This window comes from Mastacembelus armatus, chromosome 13 (assembly GCF_900324485.2).
Source record: "Mastacembelus armatus chromosome 13, fMasArm1.2, whole genome shotgun sequence".
Taxonomy (NCBI): Eukaryota; Metazoa; Chordata; class Actinopteri; order Synbranchiformes; family Mastacembelidae; genus Mastacembelus; species Mastacembelus armatus.
The window spans coordinates 15,972,357-15,997,677 of NC_046645.1; the positions used below are offsets into that span (position 1 = coordinate 15,972,357).

At 39.4% G+C, this 25,321-nt stretch overlaps 1 protein-coding gene across 10 annotated transcripts in view; it reads left to right on the top strand.

Annotated features, from left to right (window-relative positions):
• The first annotated feature begins 739 nt into the window (after positions 1 to 739).
• msi2b (musashi RNA-binding protein 2b) overlaps positions 740 to 25,321 on the top strand; it is a 220,870-nt gene continuing 196,288 nt past the window's right edge. For all 10 annotated transcript variants that reach the window (XM_026316669.1, XM_026316661.1, XM_026316713.1 and 7 more), the window contains exons 1-5: positions 740 to 924; positions 1,806 to 1,846; positions 2,073 to 2,154; positions 2,644 to 2,728; positions 8,863 to 8,904. In XM_026316669.1, coding sequence (XP_026172454.1) covers positions 863 to 924; positions 1,806 to 1,846; positions 2,073 to 2,154; positions 2,644 to 2,728; positions 8,863 to 8,904 — 312 coding nt within the window. In that variant the 5' untranslated portion in view covers positions 740 to 862. The remainder of the gene's footprint in view (positions 925 to 1,805; positions 1,847 to 2,072; positions 2,155 to 2,643; positions 2,729 to 8,862; positions 8,905 to 25,321) is intronic.

Consider the following 25,321-nt stretch of genomic DNA (forward strand, 5'->3'; position numbering starts at 1 on the left):
TGCAACAAAAGCCAGTTTGACCTCTGCAACAAGTCAGTTTGACCTCTGCAACAAAAGTCAATTTGACCTCTGCAACAAAAGTCAGTTTGACCTCTGCAACAAAAGTTAGTTTGACCTCTGCAACAAAAGTCAGTTTGACCTTTGAAACAAGAGTCAGTTTACGTGTGATTGTCACAACATAATGTATATAGTTTCAGAATCAGTTTTATTGACCAATGTTGGACATACACAGGAAATATATGAACATATTTTAAAAAATACACCAGATAAAACAAGCTACAAATATAAATATGGATATTTTCACAATACAAATCACTTTACCTTTTATCATATTGTGAGATTTCATTATAACTATACAAGGAAGAATTTTGCAGTTTATTTTGAAGAAAAATGTGTCACATGAATAATCGTTCAGTCTGTTGTATTTGTAGTGGGCTGGGATTGCTTAGTTGGTCGGACACACCTGCTGTATATACAGGGCAGGTGACCCTCAGCCTCACAGCTTACCCTAAGGGCAATTGTGTGTGTCATTGTGCAGAACTGTTTTCAAACGTTGCGTCTCAGCCCTGAGTGTTCAGCTCCCTTGACTATTATATTCCTTGAACCATTTCTGGATGCTACATGCCATGTAATTGAAAATCGGACAGAATGCACACTTCCATTAGCGGTTACTGTGGGCGGGTTGTGGCGAACTGACGTCAGTGTAGTTTGTCGGTGACGGTGGAGGAGGGACCACAGACCGAACTGATCCCACGTGTGACGGAGCGCTGCATTCCCGGCTCGCTGACACTGTAGCTGTGCTCCGTCTGCCGACCTATCGTCTGTGTGTATCCGTTAGTCACTGCCTGTAGCTGGGTCAGATATGGAAGGAGACGGGAGCCAAGCCACGTCTGGAAGTCCGACTGATCCGCAGCACGACCCGGGGTAAGGTTACAGCCTGTCAGTATAAACACTGTATTACTGACACATGATTTCTTGTTTTTAAAACTGTATATTTTTACAGCTTGACTTTGCACCGGCAAGTCCAGTACCTTCCGGGTCCGGTGTCCTGTCAACTACACCTTTGTTTGGTTATATTATCAAAAGGGCCTGCCCCCTTTTTGCAGTGTATACGCTTGGCTGGCCCAGATATGTGCCGTTATTACGCGTTTGGAAAGCACACAAACCAAACTTCGTTTAAAATATGTGAGTTAAATGGTGCCGTACGAACTGGCTAAGGTACGCCGGATTATAAAGAGCGATAAAGACATTTTATCCAGTTGAAGCTTCTTGTGGTAAAATCGGCATGTTGTTTCCACAGCTCCGCGCACTTTATTTTAATAAAACACAACATTTGCATTTGGTTCACGCAGCTGAATACCAGTATCCAAGCTGTGTTTGGATAGACGGTGATAATTCTCTTACAGCCAAACGTATTATAAAAGTTAAACTAAGCTGCTTTTAGTATGGGACGGTTTATCAAACATATACCGAACTGAAGAGTGTTTTCACACCAGCAACTGACAACCTGAAGTTTTGTTCCGCCAGGCATGTAACCCTGCCAACAAAGCAGCAGGTTTTAACTTCCAGATGTTTTGAGTGGAAGTTGGCATGAGCCTTGGTCCACAGCGGGGAGGAGAGAGCGTAAGGGTCTGCTGCTGCTTGTTCGGGCTTCGGGAACGGCTGTAGGGCTGCCTCCCGCGTTACTTTGCTTCTATTTTTGTCCCCAGCTTTTTCCCCCCTGCCACTCAAGTAGTGATAGCTAAACATCAAAATGGCCGATGTAAAATTTGGTCTGACTTTTGCTGCCCTTTTTCTCTTTGCAGGAAAATGTTTATCGGTGGCCTCAGCTGGCAAACTTCACCTGGTAAGAACAGCGTCCAGAGCTGTGTGTGAGTGTGTGTGTGTGTGTGCGTGCGTGCGCTTTGATTGCGTGTGCACACGGCGCAAGGTTACTTTGAATTCAAGTCCCCCATTGACCCTTGTGCAACACAGTGACATTGCCTGCTGAAGTCACACATTCATTTCTTTTGTTTAAGGAGGAAATAAAATAATCTATAACCTTCCCTGTCTCTGATTTTTTTTTTCCACAGACAGCCTTAGAGATTATTTTAGTAAATTCGGGGAAATCAGAGAATGTATGGTGATGAGAGACCCAACAACAAAACGCTCCAGGTAAATAAACCCAAATATTCCCTCCCTTGGAAAATGATAGGGAAATGAGCCAGTTTTGCTTTCTGGAGTGACATAAATGCCATGCAGCCATTCACCTGGATTTGCTATTGAGTGAAAGGGTAATGCAGTTTGACATTGACCACAGAGCTGTGGAGAATATGCCATTTCCCTCATTTATAATGGTGTAATGTATTTAAAAGGTCATTTGTTTAATATCAAAGTGAAAATAATGTAAAGGTCATTTCAAATCACTATATTGTGCTGGAATCTATAGAGATAATACAAATATATGTCACTCTTAAAAAAAAAAAGACAATAAAATGATTGAATAAGAAATAAAACATGAGGCAGCTAGAAATCAGTGTGGGTTCCAACAATAATTAGATGTGCAATAAAGTAGCTCACTGTGATGTGAAAAATGAAAACTGTTACTTTACTTTAACGGCTATGTTGGAAATATCAAGTGCTTTTTGTGTCATTTCTCAACAGGGGCTTTGGCTTCATCACTTTTGCAGATGCTGCCAGCGTAGACAAAGTCTTAGCACAACCGCACCACGAGTTAGATTCTAAAATGGTACGTTCACCTTTTTATTTACCTGTATTGTGTTTCATCTGTGAGGGTCTTTTCTGTTTCTGTATAGTTGTAAACACCTGATGCTAGTAGAGTTTGTTCACTGGGGGGGAAAGCCAAACACACATTTTATCTGGCTGTGTGATTTACTGAACAGTTTCCAACCTTTGATGGCCAGGAGAACTCAAAGTCGAGCAGGGTTTTGATTTAGTTTGCAAATAGGATACATTCATTTGGGTTTTTATTAACAGTGTATTAAAAGAGAGTATGGAACTAACATTTGGTCTCAAGATGTTTTTTTTCTATTTGTTCAGATTTGTCTTGCGCTTCCCTTACAGTATCTTTTTTGCCCTGTCTGCCCACTGTGTCTGGGCTGGTGAAGCTGTTGTTTCATCTTGTGACATTTGGCAATAGGAAGACAGAACAGTGAGGTGTGATAGCTGTCTTCCCCTCTGGCCCAACACACACACACACACACACACACGCGCGCGGAGCATTTTTAGTGCAACAGGGGACTGAGGTAATTTGTGTGTGAGCAGCGTTGGCTGAACAAAGTAGGTCAGCCCAGGTGATTGTTGAGAGAGCCTTTTGACAGCTGATTTACTGAGGCAGCAGTGCAGGTATTGAAATCAGCACTGTGATACGGGCTGAAGCTGGAGTTCTGTTGTAACAGGGGGCTGTTTTGTGTTTACGGTGGAGGGGAGTGTGGGAGTGGGGCTGCTGAGAGCAGAGAAACTCTGCACTCACTCACCCACTAACTGAAATCCAGTCTGTGACCTTTAGTATAATGTGTTACTTCTAAGTCAGTGGTTATCAACTACCTTTTAAAAAAACTTTTCTTCAAATATTTTAGTAGTTATTTGTGACAATAATAAAAGATATGTCAGCTTGATCTCATTCATCCCTGTGAACAATACTAAATTGCATCTTAAGTTTTTTTTATTTTTATTTTGTCACATCTTTGCTGAGAGCACATCTGATTTACTGGCGCCTAACCCCAGACTGGAGAGAGTGGCGAGCAGCACAGCTGGCCTGCTCACACCTCGGAACATCACAGACATCGTGACGCTGCGGTCGCTGAAGTGTTTGTACACGATGCTCAGTAATGTAGCAGACGGCGTGTGAGGCTGTGTGGTGAAATGGGGAAGGCAGCTGACTTAAGCACTAGAGATTGTTTATTTGAAGTCCTTATGTGCAGTATTTACATGTCTGAATCCAGCAACTCAGAGTGACTGTGTGGCAGACAGGAACGCATGTTTTGATGTTTTCAATAATTGCATTGATTTGACATTTTTTTTGGTACATTTCAAGTGAAAAATTGAACATGGGGCATGGAGACTAGGGTGTGACATGAAGTTCAGAATGGGTGATGTCAGATGGTATTTAACTATGCCTACTGAATCACCAAATGAATTGATTTACTGACTATTGTTTCTGCTGTGAAAAGTTGGAGAAGAGCGCCTGAAACTGTAAGGATGTACATGCGATGACATGTTTGTAGTTCTGTCAAGGAAGAGAAAAACTGCAACAAAACTTTCTTCACTATTAAAAGTTTATCATTGTAGGCTGGCCATATAAACCAGTGCGTGGGAAACACTGGCCTTTCCTGAAGCATGCTCTACTCATTAAGGTGTGATTGGTCTCCTGTTGGTGTTGGTACATCTGTGTTTCAATCTGCGTATGTCTGCCTGAGAAAGATCTGCACTAAACATTGCTTTTAGTAAAGACCACAGGGAGATTCCAGTTCCCCTCCTCTGTATGCTCTAATGTCTGCCTTTACCAGAGCAGCTGCTCACAGCTGTGGATGTGCACACTTTAAATCTCTTTGATTCCCCGGAGTGTTACTCGTATGATGAGGGAAAGTCTCTGAAGCTGCATTAAGACCATCCTGGGATCTTTTTGTTCACTTAAACGGTATTTCTGCCATAAGTGGAACTTAACAGACTCCCCCTCTAATTGGATGTAAAATTACAATACTCAAATCAGTATGCTTTCGCTACCAGCTTAAGGCTATATTAGAATACTGATTTGTAAGTCTTTTTAACTTAATGCTTTAGATCGATTTTATTTACTATATTTCAAGGAGGTTGCAGGTTGTTTAAGGTGTTATTTAGTTATTTGATATGGTGCAATATTTTATGATTAGCATTATACATTTTATTTGCTTTAAAAGATTAAAAAATAATTTTAATTCCTGTTTTGTGGCATGTTTGTACTCATTTCTGCCATGACACACTTGAAAAGAGATTTTTAGTATCAACAGTGACAACAGAAATGTTGTAAAAGATGACATGTTTTTAGCGTGATCTGTTAGAGGGTCAGCACTTTAATAATGCAGGAATTAACACAGCTTCCTTCAGTATGTCTGTTCTTATCTGTTATCACATTTTGAAGCCAAAGATGATTATTACAGATTTGTCTTTCTTTCTTTTGGAGGTAGCTGTTGCTGGTTAATATACTCTGTTATATGATTTTAACAGTGACCTATCAGGAAACAAGCAGTAAGTATTTTCGATGACCATAGTTTAATCTTTTCTTTCTAACCCTTGAGCATGATGAGATCAGTGAAGTGCTCTCAGCTGGTGTGTTTTCAGCCTCTTCATGAATAGAATGAACAGACTGTAGCTACTCCTGTGTAACTCAGCTAAATGCTCATATGATTCTATAAAATGTGATGTCATTCTTGCAGGGTAACAGTACTATGATGAGTGTCATGACAGTGAAGTGAGTGAAGGTGAAGCTGTTAGCAGCAGCAGACCAAACACCTTTGTAGACCAAAGCAGATTATGCTGTCAGGCTCAGCTGCTCTTGGCAAGTGCCTTTTTCAGTCAGTCAAACACTGTCCTGCTCATCAGCAGCTTTCTCTCTTCTTCTTTTATCTGTGTTTGCAGCAACACACACACACACAGACACACACACACCCCACACACACACACACACACACACACACACACACACACACACACACACACACACCCCACACACACACACACACGCACACACACACACACACACTTACTTATTGTCTTTTCTCTCTTTATGCATAAGAATATCATTCTGCTATCAAGGAACTGGCTTCATTTGCTTGATTGCTAATCAGATTCACTGTCAGCTTTGTGACAAAATCTTTTGGAGTGTACAGTCCATATTTGAACAGTTTATTGAATTTTTCCTTTCTTTGGGCTCTGTGCTTCAACACATTCAATTTGAAATAAAATAATGCATACTGAAACATCAAGTCTCCTCTTTAATTTGAGTAGGTTCAAATCAACATAGGAGGAACTATGTGGTAGATGTAGCCCTTTTTACAAACAGTGCTTCAAGTCTTACTTGAAAAATGCATTTTTTATGTGACTTTCACTCACAATTGTTATTTTTAATCTTTTGATTTGTCTTTTGTTAAATAACAGGCTGTGGGTGAATAGCATTTAATGTATGATTAAAAAAATGCTATAAATTCAAATAAATGACTTTATTTAAGAATTATTCATTCTACATAGGTTGTGCTCTAAATTAAGATCCAGTTTAAATAAAGCTTTCACCAAGAAAGCATTTAGTAATTTATATGTTTATAATGAGTAAATGTTTATTACTAATATGGCTGACATTCAGATAAAGAAATTGCCTTAAATTTGCTTTGGGAAGGTCAATAAATCAGCAACCTGGCTAACTATTTTTACATTAATCATGTTTGAATGAAAGCCTTACCAGTGCTGTATATAAAATAAGTTAAAGAGGCACATTATTGAGCTCTAACTGACCAATATTTTCCTCAAAATTTGCAAGCAGGTTACTGGATCTGACTACAAATAAAAAAATCTCTATTAATAAAAGACAATATTTAGTCTAAAGATTTCCAATTAATGATTTCCATTTAACCGCTAGTGTAACAAAATTAGTGTTAGTACATAGCAGGTCAGTGGAACATGTGTACATGTTACAGTTTTCATGGCCAGGACATAACCTCTCAGCTGTTCTGATATAGAAAACTCACTCTTCTTCACATTGGGGTAATCAACTTCGATATTGCTGTCTTTGATTGTGACACCTTTCCTAATGACAGAAAAAGGCGTGGTTTACACTGCAAGGATGACAACAGACATTGTGCACTGTTAAAAAGCAGGAGCTTACTGTCTCTACTGTCACTTCTTTTCTTTGTGCTCTGAAGGACTCCTGTTTCTGAGAGTTCAACAAGCAGGCTGAACACCATGTTAATTAGCTCTTTGTCTGTGTAATTTGTAAATCATTGCAGCTTTATTGTCCCCCTCCCCTCTATACACACACTTAAGAAGAGATTAGATTTGATGTGGAATGGTCCTGTGATTGGGCAGAGGTAAATTGCTAGTAGCTCTAGATGTTATTAGACATCTTTAATGGAAACAGTGATTAACTTAAACAGAGAAGTCGGGAAATAACGACACACACACACACACACACACACACACACACACACACACACATACACACACAGCACAGTGGCAGAAATCACATTTTGGCTTAACTGTTCAGAGCAAAGAGCCTAAGCAAAAATTCACATATTAGAGTTATTTAAATGAATTATTTTGTTGTGTCTGAATACACTGAGATCTGTTCTGATATCTTTGAGTGAAATGCATGTTTTAGATGTTTGTGCTGCCCCGTGTGCCGCATTATAAAAGAAATCTGTGTTGCCATGCACTTCAGTAACTGTAAAGTTCATTTCTCTGTCATATATATATATGTAAGCTAACTGGATTTCTTGTAGGCCTTTCATGAGTGTGCTTGTGCAAAATAAAAGGCTATGCCAGGTATTGATAGATGAAGTACCAGCAGAGAGGCTGGATGAAAGGAGATAGTAAACGTCCTTATTCTTGAAGTCCTTTCGCTTGCAAGTGACACAAAGTTGAGATTCAATATCTTCTGTTAGAACAGTTAAAAATAATCCTTCTTGCAGAATAAGGTCTAGGATAAAGGAGAAATCCCTGTGATGGACTGGTGACCTGTCCAGGGTGTACCCCTGCCTTCCACCCGAAAGAGAGCTGGGATAGGCTCCAGCAGATCCCCGTGACCCTGGTTAAGGAATAAGCGGATATAGAAAATGGATGGATGGATGGATGGTAAAGGAGAAATCAGACTACTTTGCATGTATGTGTGGTCTTATAGTAGCCAAGTTACAGGGTGTGTAAACACTTTGCTGCCTAACCGGGTTTCTTTGCATGGATATGTATGCAAATGGATGCAAACACAGTGATTGAAGGAAAGCATCAATGTTGAAACCTCAGTATCATGTTTGGTATTTATATCACACTGTACTTCCTACATTTAGTTAGGGTGATGGATTTTTGCATTATTCTTATGTTTTTGTCTTTGCTCTTGTTGTGATCTGTGTGGTGTCCTGTCTTTACCTGGACACTAAGCCTGTAAAATAAATACCTATAACATAGTAATACATAATTAACTCTTTATATTTCAGATCATTACTGGCTGAGGTTCTCATGCAGGATTCAAATTAGTTTGACACACACAACAGTACAACCTGGCATCCAGTTTGTTATTTTGAAGGAGTCATAGGAAATGTCATGTATTTGTCAGCCTACCATAGTGCTATCTACAATCACTCAAAAATTTAAAACAAAAAAGAAACATAAGACATAATTTACAAAACAAGCTAACAGTGTTAAATACTGTAGGGAATGGAATGAGCAGGACAAGCACAGTGAGCTGATGATTTGTGGCAGGGACAGACACACAATTAGTGTGAGCTAGTTATTATCCAATAAATCATCCATTTATTTAACAAATGAGAGGTGATGAATCCTCTCAGGTCAAAGTTTGTTTGGCAGCTCTGTAAACAGATATACCATTTGTTTTTCTTTGTCTGTTGCATTTCTGGCCGAGTAGCTGCTCACTCCCCCCAGTGATTAAAATGTGTCTAGTTTCAGTCAGAACTCTTGGACCTGTAGTAGTAACAAGTGTCACCAGATAAACCTGAACAGAAATCTTGTAAGGAATAATATCAAAAACAGGTTAAAATAAATGGCCATTTTTCTTCTCTGGTCCATGGCTTTTCTCTGTCTGTTAAATCTGGATTTTCAGTATCTGACCTCTGTTTTTGTATCTTTGTTGCTGATTATCATTATGTCCTTTCCCTCCTGCAGATTGACCCTAAAGTTGCCTTTCCTAGACGTGCTCAGCCCAAGGTAAGAGGACTTTTTTCCTTTGTGCTCTGCAGAGGTGCATTGTCACCTCTTGTTAAACTATCTTTGATGTCATAATAAGGTGGTCCAGTGTCTCAGCTGTTTTCATTCTCAGACATATGATTGGTGAATTACATATATAAAAATAAAAATACAGAAATTACATAAACAGAAGATACAGAATATTTATTCCCTCAAGCTAAAGCACAGGGGACTGCCACATAGTTGTGTGTTCTGTGTGAGTGCAGCCAGTAATTCATAACTTTTTTTGTCCCCAAGGATGCTGTGTGATTGATTGTTGAATGCTTTTTATCACACTTAGGTAGTTGATGTTTAAGAGAAAATCGGCAGAGCTGGAGTGCTTACAGCCAGAGAACATGCTCTGTTTAAGGTGGTATGTTACTGAAGAATTGACTACCGGAGAGAGACATGTATCTTTGTTGTGTTTTTGTTTTTGTCTACTTGAAATCTACATTGTTACATGTTACATTAGGCTGGCACTTTGAACAGTGACTGCTGTGACATCGTGGAAGCCTGAAAAGGTTTTATATTCAGTACAACATGCATAAACGGCTCTACAGTATTTGGTAAATCTCAACAAAGCTTTGATATTTCTCTCCTGTGTGAGCTGTGTTGGGTGGTGAGGGAGGGGAACATTTGCATTCATTATTTGAATATACATGAAATTGACTCAAGGACATCCACAACAATAAGGGAGAGCTGCAGACAGGATGGTTTTGCAGCCAGCAGCTGTGAAGGAGCTGAGAGCTGCACTGCGGTGCATGTTGGAGGATGGCTGAAGGTTAAACAGAACCTGCAGTTTGCTTCTGGACTGTCTTTTTTAAAGGCAAAGTCATTTAGGAAGGAAGAAAGTATGACTTTTAATTGTTTTGAGTCAGAGTGTGTGTCTTGTTGGTATCATTTCTGATAAGTCTGATGAGATCTGATGGTCCCACCACTCCCTCAGGTGGGTTCTGGCTCCTATTTTCTGTGCCACATTTCTGCTTACCTTATCATATTGAATTTCAGTCATTTAGATTACTTCATACACATTGTGGAGCTATGTGTGTGTGTGTGTGTGTGTGTGTGTGTGTGTGTGTGTGTGTGTGTGCACGCATGCGTGTGCAATTTTCAGGACCAGGACCTGCATGCCAGATGTTTTTATTAAGGGGTACAGGATCATGCTGTAAACACTTTCGCAATCACTGTCATCAATCAAAACATTAATATTATTCATCATGGTACCATATCTGTTATAGGGAAACAAATGATTTTATTACATGTCAGCATTTGAAAATGATGGAAGTGTTGGGAGTGATGCACACAGAAACAATGGTTTCTTCTGTACACAGATCCCCAAGAACAGTAATTTCCTGTGTCAGATGCTTCACTGACTTAAAGGCATCCAGCCTGACCTCGTCCATAGAAGATTTGTTACCTTCACCTGTGCTCTAAAAAGGCAGTGGTTTCTTTTTATTACCATATGTGACAACAGTGAATATTTTCATAGCTTTACTTCACCTAAAACAGCTTTCACTCTGCTAAGCTGTTGGTGTTAAAGTGGATATGATCCGCATTTCAACTAGAAAATAGACACATTTCTGACTTGAGGGCTAAAGACCAAGCTACCGTTTCCTCATGAGATGCAGTGTGAAGAATTTTAAAGGAAATTGTGTTCGATTACTCCCTAAGGAACAAATTATTGAGTATTCTCTATTTGAGAATACTGAAACTGTTCTTGGTCTAGTGTAGTGCTGAAGAATTTAGGAAGATAACTGTGATTTTTGTGACAAATAGAACTTTTGGGTCTGCAAAAACTAATTGATAAACGTCACTATTTGCACATGCTCTAAGGTTTGTAGACAGGAGAGTGTAGTGCATTGCTGCATGCTTGTTCTTTTTTTCATCATGTGGCCAGCCAATCACCTAACATTGGAAAATACGTACAGTTCTTACTCTAGAGTTTATTTTTTACTATAACTAAATTTCAAGTCCTATTTAATTGTCTTCAGGCATCATAATCAGATTTATTGAAGGTGTAATTGATTAATCTGTTATTAGTTTCAGCACTAATCAATTAAAAGATGACTTTTTATAAATTATTCTGCAAGGTGGTCTAAAAAGTCTTGATCATACCAATAATGAATCATTAGTCCCTGGTTTCAGCTAGGTGTATGTCTGTTTAGAACTGCAAGAATTATACAATCTATCTATCCACTAGGTGGGATTAGGTGGGGTGGAGGTGGGTAGAAACCTTGACAGATCACAGGGCTGACCCGTAGAGACAGACACACACATTCACACCTGCAGGCAGAGTCACAAGTTAACCTAACCTGCATGTGAATACTGTGCAGTAATTTCAACTGTGGAAATTTATAATGGTTATTTGTATTTATATTTCATAGATGTTTAAATATTAATTGAGAAAATGAATTGAATAAAATAAATGTTTGTTGCAGCTTAAATCTATTTACTGTGTATGTTGTACAAAAACACAAGATCACAGACGCCAATATCTTCCCATGCTCATAACAGTGAGTTAGTACTGAGGCATCTGTGGTTTGTCTCCATTGAAACCAAGACTATGGCTTTCTGTATGGGACCTCAGATTACTGGAGACATTGATTTAAATAGATTTCTGGAGATTTACCCTAGCCTTAACCATAACTATTTCCTGCCTAAACATAACCCTTAACCTAACTTTGTAACATACTCTAACCTTACCTTAACCTAACCCTAACCTTAAACCAAGTCATTACCCTCAAATTTGATGACTTACATGGTGAGGGAGGCAGGTCCCCACAATGTGAGTAATACCAGGTGCTTGCAGATACACACACACACCCACAGAGCAGGTGAGTTACATTACTCAAGGTAACATCAGCTATGCTTATTGTACTGTATGTGCAGTAATTTACTAAAACACTTGTTAAACAAGCAGAACCTTGCAGAAAATCTGTGTTTTCAACTGTTCTGTTTGCAGCTTCCCATTCATCACCAGGAGGTTGTGTTTTGCTGTGGTATGCCTATTAGACTAATTTAGCTGACTGCATGTAACAGTGTGAGTACACAAGAATGTACATATCTAATGTGGTGAAGTCAACTGTGTGGAACTCACAGGAATCCTTCTCATCTAAGTACCATGAGGTCAAAGATTCTGTGGCGCCAGAACAGATTGCCTGGCTAGTATGGCTACTACTATCCGATATCCGGTGAATTGGTGTACCTGTAAGGACATTCCTGATATTTCTTACAGGGTAAAAGCTGACTCTAGTGATACTATGAATGCTCAGGAAGACCAGCCACCTCTCAGACTATGCCCATATTATAATTATAAATTATAATTATAGTTGATTAATTCTGCTCAGTAACTAGTTAAACTGTCTTATTTCCACCTCTGTGTTGATCAGGCATTGTCTCTGATATATGCCTGATATATTGAATTAAAAGGAAAGCTACAAACCAAACATAGAGGAAGCAGTGTTTCTTTTTATGTTTCTGTTTTCAGACAGAAACATCAGGTCATGATGAGTGAAGATAATCGTAAATACAAATAAAGAGCTTTTGGTTGAAGCAATAGTAATGTGACCTTGGCTTCACAGTTGTGTATATATATATATATATACATATATATTTCCCCAACTACCTAAGACTGTACTACTGGCTGGACTAGTTCCTGTACTGTTCTTTGGACCGTGTCAAGAAAGTTAAAGTCTAGTAGTTATCCTTAGATCTGTAAAGCTTTCCATAGGCAGGTCCTGCATTACTGCTTCGCTGATCCCAGTACTGATGCATGATAACACTGTGGTTTCCAGTGCTAGAGCAGCAACCTGCAGGGCAGTGCAAGACCCATTGGAATGGGGCTCCATAGTCAGCCCACCGATACCCTTTCACTCAGTGACGTTAATGAGGGGAACGATTGAACAAATAGGCTCAAACATAGACAGAGTTCATTTTTTTCATCTGAAACCTATGCTTGTGGTGTCTTTTTCTTTCTGCTTGGGAGAAGATTTAGCCTCTGCCCCAGTGCTTGTTTCGCCCCCACACATCCACTTCTCTAGCTTCTAAGAGAGTGAGCAGACAAGCCAGCATAAATGCTCTTTGATGAGTGGAATATAGGGGCTTGAATCCTGCAGGTATGGATCATTTGACAGGAAGCGGGTGACTCTTAATTAGTAATGGGAATGCAGCTGTAGATGAAATGTACACATGACTGAGTAGTGTATAGGAATAACATCATGATTTTGATTGTTGTGGCCATCAGTCATCTAACATACTGCATTGCATAGCATAAATGTGTTATATCTAAATATATAAATTGCTCACTTTAAAGAGAAACTTCAGACTTAATCAAAAAAGAACGCGTTCAACATTCAATTACATAGATTCTTTTTGGCAAGTTATGCTAAAACGTGTAGGTATTGTGTGTTTCTGTTCAAAGGTGTTCATTTCAACTAAACTTTGTGAATCAAAAGTTTGGACACACGTTCTCATTCAATTCAATGGTAAAGTGTGTTCAAACTTTTGACTGGTAGTGTAATAGGCAAGACTCCAAGGTCTGCTTCATGGTTTGACCACCCACACCTGTGGTAATAGTTACACACTACATCTAAATAGTGGAGTTTCTGCTGTGGTTTTCAGATGTCTGTCTTACGAACATAAGGTTGTGTAACTGCTCACATATTACTCATTCATATTCTTTGTTTTTATGCTTTGACACTTAGCCATGAAGCCTTGTTCCTTCACTGTGTTGCATTTTTTACATATACAGTACTAGGACACAGGGTTCTGGCAGAGTTGGAAAGTGTATTTAATATCGGTTATCAGGGATATGCTTCATCAACGGCTCATGGTTTTTTGGTTGATCTCATTTGCTAAAATATAGTTATATTTCTGTCTCACTAGAATTAAAAGATTAACCTCTAAACACACAATATTTGTGTCCTTGGTGCTATAGTGGAACTGGCAAAATGAGACTTTACTCACTAATGGTCTATTTCTGCACAGTGTCCTTTAGAGAGTTCACCTGTTCACTGTAATCCTGGGGTGTTACAGCAGTTTTGAAGATACTTGCAGGAGTCGTCAAGGCACTGCATGACTTACTGTGCCTGTTTCATAATGGAGTCATTCCTGTGGGCCCTTCAGAGGAGAATACTGCCAGATTTACAGAGAATATCGGCCTACGTGTCACATTATTGACCAGCCGTCATTACCATAAAAGTCTGATGTATTGAAAATGACATTGTTTTTAGGGGCTAACGATTAAGGCAAAAAGTGGCTTAAAAAGATAAGAAGCACCTCAAAAGAGTTCTGTAGCTTACTTGCCAATGGAGACATGTTAGTGTAGGTGTGACACTCACTAGGGCTGATAATTTTTTTAAAAATTCAGATGACTTGGTTTCGACTCTGCTAGCAGACACTAACCAATAAAGGATGGCAGAGGAAACTGCTGTGTACTTTTGAAAAACTGATCAGCTGCCACCACTGTTTTTCTGATTGCTCTTCCACTGGCTGCATGTCAGCACTGGGAAGCTGGGATGTGGAAAAAGTCCTTGAGAAACTCTGGGTTTGCTCCTAAACCTCTTTATTCTAGCTGTCTCTCTGTAACCCCTCCATCTTTCACTCACTACTTTCTCTACTCTTTTTCTCTCTCTGAACTGTCTCTGTCTCTTGTTCTTTGTCTGTAGAAAGTCTACTGCTTCTGTCTGGCTCATGCACTCTTGGCTGCCACTCAAAGCCAAGCCGTCTGATTGGTCCTGAACAGCACGTGTGATAAACAGCCTCTGTCTGTCAACACCCTCCCCACCCTCTCTCTCCCTGTCGGTCTCTGTGTCGCTTGCTCTCATATATGCAGACTCACTTTCTCTCTGGCTGGCTGTCTAGTTTGCTGCAGCTTTCCTGCTGCATGATAAATCTGATGCTAAATTTAGAGGCCGTTTTTCTCCAGCAGTGAGGGATTACTGGCAGAGCAGGAGGGAGAGAATGACAAGGGGTGGGGGGAAAGCAGCGGTAGGCTGGCTGGCTGGCTCAGTCTGCTACTAAGAGCTCCCAAGCTATTTTTGCTCTGTCTCTGTGTTAGTGTTAATTTTGTCAGCCATTTTTAGATTTAGTCTTAGTCCTGTTCTCTAAAGTCACTTTTAGTTTCAGTCATATTTAATCAATCTTTATTGTTTTTTATTTTACTTTTGTCTTAGTCAAAAAAGACCAGAAACATTTTAGTCGATGAATAAATTAACAATTTCTGTCTTGTTTATTCCTCAAAAGAATAGTTGACATAAATGAGAATTTCAAACGTCAGCAAACATTTTTCATCCAACTGATTATAACATTTCAAATACAATAAAAGAGGGTAAAACAAAGAAGTGCAGCATGCAGCAACATTAATAATCCAGTGCAATCTAACTCTTTCAGTGGGAGTCAAATGAACTTTCAGTTCCCAGCAATAAATCATTTTGTCAGGACTGTGCTAGAAAGAAAGTGTTTGATTGTGTTATACTCACATAGATGTTTAGATTACACTTCACACTACCTTTTAAATAAATCTTTAAAGATAATAGTTTGAACCTTATAAAATATAATACATGCTAAGTACTAGGGAGCTGGCCTCTGCCCAACAGACTTTATTCAGTCCCCAAACCATTATACCATTACCTTTAGTATTTGGCTTAATATGGCTTTAAAACTAACATAACATTATTTACCTCTGAATGTTAGGTTACTCCAGTTTTTGTGTGGTGCACTTTAAAATGTCTCTTCATGTTTGTGGCTTTCTTGCCAGTGATCTTGTTACCGCAGGGCTCCTCTCATGAGTATGCCAACTTAAAGACTGTTTTCTTTCAGCTGCATTATACTGTTGCCTTCAGGTTCTTTGTCCTGCCATTGTAGATTGTCTGAACTCCTAGAGCTGTAGCGTACAGTAGCTACGTCCAGGCTGTGAGTATTGGAGGTGTATTCATGGGTGCTGCTGGTGTGCAGAGTCACCAGGTAGATGATTTGAGTGCAGAGGAATATGCAGTGCAGCCATCCATGAAAGGACACTGTGATTACCAGTATGTCATTTACCGCTATTGCCACTTTTCCATTATGCACTTTTAGTTTACTCGGCTCTACTCTACTTGACGCGACTCGGTTTTGGTGATTTTCCATTACAATCAAGTGACACCTCAACGTGGGACTGTTGTGATGTCCTTTATATGCGACACAAACACACGCATACACAACTCCCCATAGGACCACGGTGTTGTTGTGCGAAGAGCATTAGCCATTTGCTTCGCTCAAGACCATAAAAATGGAAAAACAAACAATCGCTGTTGCTGGTCCTTAAAAACGGCAGGTTTCATTCTTGGGTTGGATGCGGTTGGACATCTCACTCATGACTCTTCCTGTGACGTCACTCCCTGGCCAATCAGTGGCTCACAGTCACATTTTAGTATTGACTCAGCTCGCGTGGAACCTTGGCTGAGGAGGTACTAAAAATGTACCTGCTACCAGGTGCTATCCCCTATTGGAAAACCCAAAAACAGCGAATCCAGTTGAGTATAGTTGAGTAGTGCTAGTGGAAAAGCCCCATATGACTACTTTCTATGTAAAGTGCCTTGACATGATTTTTATTGTGATCTGGGCTATATAAATAAATATGAATTGAATTGACTTGAACCACCAACGTTGACCTTGCAATATACACATGTACATGACACCCACCAAAACCATTGGGATGCTAAAGGGGCAATTTTTTTACATTATTGACCAAGCTTTCTTTATACAGATTGTTTTTGTTACTGAACAATTGTTAGCTTTATTTCTCATATAAAACATTTCACAATAGTCAAGATGGCATCTTCAAATGTTGAATGTTCAACAACTTCACTCTTTCTCTAAATCCTTAATCTCAAAAAACTTCAATCTAGTATGAGAAAACAATTCTAACTCAATGTCCAGATACTAGGTTTTTTTGTGGGACTCACTTTTACTATTTCGCCTGTGTGTTGTGGAGATGGATCTTCTGACACTACAGAATTACAGTCTTCTCTTGGAGACCACCAAGCACTGCAACCATTGCAAGAAGCACTCCAGCAATTTGTTACTTTCGTCTTCTTGAAGTTTACTTGTCTGTCTGTGTGGTATTTTGGTGCCAGGAGTGTGCTGGTGAAGGACAGGAACAAACAGGCTGGAGGTCCTTTCACATGAGGCAGTGTAAAGCAAGGTGTCTGTGTTTTGGTGTAAATCTGAACCACATCTGTTTACTTCTGCTGACAATTTTACACACTTTAAAGAAAACTCTGTTTTAAACTGAGTTTAAAACAGTATAAAAATCAATTCTAATGTGAAAGCAGGAAAACATTAATGGGTCTCTATTCATCAATGAATTTAATTGGGTAATTGTTACAGTATCTGTTGTCCACAGCTGTATATGTAATTCTCCCTGCTTGGAATTCTGCAAAGAAAAATGTTTGTGTTAGCCGACCAGAGAATGTCTTTCCTCATGCTGTCAGAAACCTTTAAATTCTGCCTGAGAAAAACTCGTAGTCGACATGGTACCAAAAAGCCTGGAAAGATGGAGAACTGCTGAAATGGTGGTCCTTACAGCAGGATTATAACCCAGACCGTGTGAGTATGAAAGTGTGATTTCCTGGAGAAACATCTTTCTGTCTGTGGAGCTATTCTTGTCATGTTTTGCTGTGACAAGCACATGTGCTTTCAGAGCCAATGACTTCTCCCAGACCTAATGCACTTTTCTGTGATGTACATATATAACAAGAGCAGGTGCGCATAGTGCTCTCTGTGCTGTTTATTTGAAAAGGCCCTCAGAATTGAACATTGTCAAAGATAAGGCAGTTAATGTAAAAAGTGTTTTCACTGTGCAGCCTTTAAGAGACTGATGATCCAGAGACATGCATGAGTCCACTGAGTCAGAGTACTGTGAGTGATCCAGGCCCAGCTGTGCTGTGGGAGTTCTTGGAGGACAGTGTGAACCCTGCAGAGGCACTGTTGTCTCAGCTGCCCACTGGTCGGGATGGGCTCTGACATCTGAAAAGGTCACTGCCTTGAATGGACCCATCAGGGTTGATATTTCACTTTGATCTGCAGTGTACATCATGTATTCTCATTAATTACAAGCTAAGGCCTGAGTCCTCAGGATTTCTGTGTATGTCAGTGAAGGAATATAATGACTGCTATGTTTGTTGACAGTTGTATGTAGAACACAGAAGAAGATGACAAGAAATGTGGCTGAAAAGCTTTAGAAAACAGTAGTAAACACTGTACACCTTGAAGGAGCAGTGTGGCATTATCCTATATTTATAAAAAACAGCAAAAACAGAAGCAGTTTTATTGTGTATTGGTCAACAATGGAGCTGTATGGCAGGAATAAGATATATCATCCTCTGGATATGCACATAATAGCCATCTATCTGCCAATAGCATCAATTCATAGCTTGGGCCTGAGATTTGTTGGCAACAACATACAGAAAACCATCAGACTTACTTTTGGTATAAATATAGGAAGGTGATGGTACTGTAATGAAAGCAGGAGTTTTTATTCTGTAAAACCTTTTACAAATAGGCATTCTATAGTCGGTCACAATACAGCACATTTTCAATGGGTCACACAGCAAGAATACAGCAGCTGGCACTGAACATCACTGGATGCTTTCTGTGAATGACTCCAGACCTGGCTGGCATCTGCCATCATCACGGATGTTCCTTTTAAAATGAGATCTGTTTATGATTTGTATAATATTAGCAAGATTGGATGACAGTAATACTGTAGTTTAAGCAAATTACTGTTCAAGCATTATAACTCATAAAATCTAGAGGTTCTGTTTAATTGGAATCTTGAGTTATTCTTTTAAATATTTTGCATGTTGGCTCATCCTGGAAAAATATCCAATGGTACAGTGACAGTTATCATGGGTGTAGGTAGTAAACCATGTCTCGGGTCAAACATGGTCCCTGGTGTTGGAAGCCCTGAACGTTCTCCACCCATCCCCATTTGTTATCATGTGACTAATGAAGTGGAAAGTATAGTGGATTTTGAGTTGAGAACCAAACTGATCCGCTATTTCTGCTGGTGATAGTAGATTTATCATACTCATACGCAGCTGCTGTAGCACTGGATGGCAGGACCCAAGCAGCAAAAAAAACAGCCAGTTTCATTATTATGGTTCTGGCCTCTGTGTTTACTGTTCCATCAGCTGTGAGGCTCCTAACATGTGCCTGTCTTCGGAGCAGCCCTCTCTCTTCCTTCACACTGTTAGCATTTCTATCACACAGAGCCATATTTAGGTCACAGTTGTAATAATGTGTTGCAGAGCACTGGGATTCTGTGACCTATAATCTTACGGTACACACACCAGGTTGTAATTTTGACCCAGTCAGCTAAATCTGCAGCCCCCAGGCTCGCTGCCCAGTACCCCCACACCCCATTCGACAAATGGCCTCACACTGTAACCCACTGAATTGCTGTCCTTTTGCTTCTAGTAGAAAACACTGTTGAGTGTAATTACTTAGCAGTGAAGATGAATAGTGCAATTACCACCTGCATGCAACAAGCACTTAAGATGGCTTTAAGTAAAAGCAGCTGAGGGGCTCTTTGGACAGTCTCAGCTGGGGATTTACACAATCTGATTGGTCTGCTTGGCATTTTTTTCTCTGCCTGAGGAATGCTGTGTTATTGTTTGCTTCTGTCTCTTAGTGGCCAGACCTACACAAACACTGATCTCTAGATGGACTTTGATCTCACATCATCATAATACTTTTCCTTGCTTCTCTAATCTTTACATCCTGGTGATTGTCGGTTTCGGTGTAAGAGCTGCAGCTCATAATACTAGCTAGATATTAAAGTGGTTAGAGATTATTACCTTCTTGTATGTATTTTTTTTTAGAAACTATGGGTCTGGAGCCATTGTGGGTTGGAACATAATATCCTGCATGATATCCTGATATGTATATCTGCAACTATTTCTTTTGTTGCTTTTTCTTTCTTTTTCTTGTTTCTTACACTGGCTCTCCTCACACTGATGGCTGCTTATTACCCATATTTTGTGTTATTGGGGAGATTTTCACTTTTACCCCTCATTCTGCCCTTTACTTGATTGATGTTTCTATATAATCCCTCTACAGTAGAACCCGACTGTGAAATGAGTGGTGTTAGTTAATGTGAGTCACATTCAGGCCATTGACAGACAAACATCATCTTTTGATCCCAAACTGAAGTCATGTTAAAGAATGCATGTAAGGATAAAATATCTTTCAGAAGGTTTTGCTAGTGCATTGAGAAACAATATGGAGTGATTAATATATGACCATGTAGCAAACATTTCTCATTATCTGTTAATGGCTTTGTTTGACATGCCTGTTTTGTGTCCTCTAAAAGCATCGGCTAGGACAAGGGTATGTTTTTTTTTATCCATCTCAAGGGCTCTATAATCAGTTAGAGGAGCCTGGAAGACAGCATGAGGATCTGCAGCATTTTACTTTTGCTAGCTCTGCTCTCTCTGTGTCTCCATCAAAGACAACAAAAGCAATTAAAGTCATAAGTCTCAGGAGGGGAGGGGACGGAAAATGACTGTTGGCAACAATAGGTTTTTCCCGCAGCACTAGGACTCGTAGGAGTAAATGTCAAGTCCCCATGGTGTGTTGGGGTTATGGCTCTGGGTTGCTATGGCACTACCTCCTAGCCTCTGACTTTGTCCTCTGTGTTTCAACTGATTTCCATATATCTCAGTCTTTGTGGAACATTCAGGAAACATTTACCTTATAATGTGAAATTCTTCCTTTCTTAACTTGCATGAGTGTAATGGAAAACAAGGTGTCCAAACCATTTAGCTATAGGTATAGAACATGCAGCTGCTTTGTATGATTTTTAGTCACATTGTGGGAATAAAAAAATGCTTATTTTTTAGTATGTGCTTTGTGGGGAAATATGTCACACCTTCCGTCACCTTATCTGTCACTTATTCCTGCTTTCCAGTATCACAATGGGCAGGAACTAATCCCAGCTGACACCCTGGACAAATCACAGAGCTGACACATGGAGACAGACAAACATTCAATCTGCATATGTTTGGGCTGTGACAGGAAGTGAGACTACCTGTAGGAAACCCATGCAGACACAGGAGGAACATGCAGAATGACCCCCGGTTGAGCGTGAGTCAGTTGCCCCCCTGTCACACCTTACCAAGTGAAATAATTATTCTGATTGGGGTCTAATGAGTATCTCTCTTATACTGTGGCTGTTGATTTATGTAGGTAATTCAGCCTTTGGTTCCTGCAGTGTTGGCATAGGCAGCTGCCGTATTATAGTCGTGTGATCAATTGGCCATTCCACGGGATCTGACAGAGAGGTAGAACTGCCCCCCTAAGCCATGTCTGGGGTGGAGTTTTAGGGATTAATAATTAAAGGCTACTAAATCTGATCCTAAATATAGCCTGTGCCATTTAGTGCAACCGGTCATTGATTAAAGAAAGTGCTTGACTTTTTCAATAAAAACTTAAATGTATCAGTTGTTAACACTTAGAGAAACACATACCACTGTGAGCATCATTTCACACAAGCCTCACACAGCTGGCCGAACTCAGTGAAACATAAACACACTCACCCAAAACGTGCACACCCTGGTGTGTTTGGAACTCTGTTGTCTCTAGTTGTCTCTCAAAGAGATGGTTAGAGAGGGATGCTGCTGTGCTGGACAGCAGGTGTGTTTGTTTTACTGCACAGCACACCACTGTCCCTATTGTTTCTACAGCTGACATGGATGGTTTGGGTACCTTTGTGGGGAGCAAAAGCAAAGCTATTGATGTACCCTTCTCACTCAGGGCATATCTGAAGGCCTTTGGTCTGTATGGGTATTATACCCCAACTTAAAGTGGTTATAATTGATATTTTTAACAAAAGTGTAAAAACAGTGTAAAAAGGGTGGGTCTTTCATATTGATAGATCTTCCAGAATCTGCAGCACCTCGCAGCTGTACAGAGCTTTATAGTGAGTTTCAGCTCAATATTTAGTTTGCAGACCACAGCTTTAACATTTTAGTTCACTCTCACTGCCCTTATAGTGTCTGTGGTTGCAGCAGTATCTGCTTTCAGAGAAACAAAGTCAGTGTAACTACCTGCTTAGCAGCAGACAGACACAGGAAGGGAGCAGCTGGTGAACACAGTGGAGCATTTAGTACCTAAAGAGACTGAAATTTTCCTCAGGAGTTGTTAGAGACCAACAATGGAGCTATAGGAGAGTGTGAATATTAGACTTGGATTTACGCATACAACTCCCCCAATGCATGATCATGTTTCTTCTGTTAGTGATTGATGTGGAAATAAGCAGCTCTTTGCTAATCAATTTAGCTACACTGTATCAACTTAATGGTGATGATATCTGAATGTTGTGTTCATAACCTGTTTCTGCTAACCTCAAATGGCCATAAAGTCAGTTATTGCAAGTTTAGGTAAAACATCTTAGTAGAATGGTTTTAATATCGATGTATGCAACAGTATGCAGTAAAATATTGTCTTGAAACACTGGTGATGAATAGCTAATATCTGAGACGCTATACATGGCCTCTATGAATAGGTTGCTTAGTTGAGGATTGCTGTGTTGTAAATTTGACTTCAGATTGTAGAATGAAATTGTAATTAATACAATGTATGGTAAAACCAAGCTTTGGGTATTTGCTAATATTTAATAAAAGCTGTAAGAATAATGTGAAATTTACAGTGTTAGTGTGGAAACAGTTATTTTCTGAATTTAGTTAAGGGAACTTCACATTATGGGCTTTTAACGAACAGTGTTAAGTGAGACATAAACACACCCTCCACTCTCCCACTTGTATGTATGGCAGTTTTATATATATATATGGTATACATTTATATGTATATATATATATATATACACACACACAATGTATATATATATATACAATGTATATGATGTACTGAATGCTATGAAATGTTATATGATTAAGTATAAAAACAATAATGTAGAATATTTTTTTATTAAGGGCTTCGTTTTGTAATGGGTGTCTTTCATGCCTGTGTAATTTTTCTTGTGGAAAAGAAAGCTCATTTTGCAGACCTGTTTGTTGGCTCATTTCTGTCATTTGATTTCATTCGTAGCTGTACAAACACTGTAAGATAAAAATGAAGGCATCTAAAGTGCCTTTTGCTATGATGGTGCTATGACTTCTTTCAAGTGTTAAAACCACTTTCAAAATGTGACCACTCTGTCTTGTCAAAATGATGTGTAATAATATCTGATAGCTGTTTACTTTTGAATGAATGAATAAAGTGTATAATCACATTTTTGTTATTAATGACCAACTGCAAAAAAACGGGCCATATAGGGGAAATGCCTACACAAAAAAGAGTAATACCTTAAAAATAAATAAGTAGCTGTCTGGCTTGCATTCAGTGCCTGTGGAATTCACAGCTAACTGTTAAATCTTTGCAGTTCTCCACCTGCTATGCTCTCGTATGTGTTTGTTCTTAGGAAACACCTTTTGCCTTTGGCTTTTCTTCTTCAGCTGGGTCCCGTTTGGCTTCAGTCTTGGCAGCTCCTACTTTCCTTTCCCCACAACACATTTGCACACTGCATGTGGTATATTTAAGCATGCTTTATGCTCTTTGTGTGCGTATACATGGACAACTTTCAGTTTGAAAACATTGCTGTGAGGAAATTCCTGCATTGTGAGGACATTTTAGCTGGTCCTCACACATTCAAAGTGCTGTTTGAGGGTTAAGACTTGGTTTTGGGGTTCAGGTTAAAATCAGCTATTAGGGTAAAATGAGGTTCAGGGTTGGGGTCTGACATTTAGTTGTGATGGTTTGGGTTTTGTTAACGGACTAAGTGGACTGTGTTATGTCATTGTCTTTGTAATGTAAACGATGTTGATGCTGAGAATGTGTTTACATCAGTATTTTAAATCGTCGTTTTTATTATTTTCTTTGTATTAGTGTTGTCATGATTCCAAAATTATGATTTCCATACCAATACCTGCCTAAGTAACAGGAAAAGAAAGGAAAAAAAGTATTTTGCCAGTGTCAGTGCTCTGGAGAATGTGACAAGAGGATATAAAGCAACAATGGTGAGTTATGTTAATCACGGTGACAACTAAAAAGTTAAATTAGACAGCTGCCTTTTAATTTCCTCATCAAACTCTGATGGTGAAAAAAAAGCTCACTTGTCACACTCCTTTGACTTGGTAAATGTCTATCACATTCACTAATCACTACCAGGGGAGGTTTCACATACATATATATCAAATAATGTAATAAAAACTGTTATTATGTACACACACACACACACACTCTCTCTCCATTCAGTCTCCATCTGGTTGTTAATGTGAATGTAAATATCAACATACTGTACTTTGCCTGAGCACTTAGTTTCCCTCTTTGTTCAGGTGCTTAATATTTTAATATTTTGTGTAAGAAATAAATGTCTGTCCATCACTCTATGGCCACACAATAATTTACAAAGGAGGCAAATGGTTTGACTGCTGATACTTAGAGCAGTGTGTGTAACTTAGGAAACCACTTGCATTGGCAAAAAAAACTGGTTTGTGTTGCAAGCGGAATTTATGTCTGTAATAGTATATGTGCAAACAGTTTGTGCTGGTTTTTTCAAAGAACCTTCGTTTTTCTTACTAAATTCTCCAAGAAGGCCAGACTCTGTGTTACCATTTGAACATTTCATTCTTTTATGACTGCTAGTCAGTGAATATGCAGCTTCCTCTTCCTCTGTGTCGCTGAATTATCACCCCTCTCCACGACACTGTAATTAGTTTCACTTTGCTCCAGTCCATGGCTTTAGAGTTAACCTAGTTAACTTAGTGTTAGCTTGAACCTTTGAATGGGACCGAATATGTTCAGGGCTGAGCTCAAAATATAGTCCAGAATGATTATGTCAAACAACACCACTGATGGCTACCCTGCTGCTCTTTAAATTATTTATACAAGGAAAGGTGGACATGGTGGCACCCTTGGTTTTTTGTTGAACTTTTTTTAACCTTGAAAGCTGCCTGCTAGCCTGGCCAGCAGACCCACCGATTTCTTAGCAAGAGAATGTGGGTCTGGAATCCCTGCCATACAGAGTTTTTTCCTCCGGCCTTAAATGAGCCAGGCCAATCACAGCTGTTTATCTGCAATGGGGCGGGCTTTACGCTTCAGCCGTTCAACCAGATTTAAACAAGCTTTGTACATAAGCACTGACTTGTTCATAACATTTCTCAATATCAGTTGCAAATCTTTAAACAACTGACTTTTGCTGTTTCCTCTGTTCAAAAATATGCACAGAACTGGTGATAACACCGTATATTCTCATGTTTTTACAACAAAGATGACAACAGTCATTTACTAGCATTTCTACTCTGCAGCATGTGTCATATCCTTTGTTTCTCTGATTGGTTTATTTCCCCGCCCCCTGGAA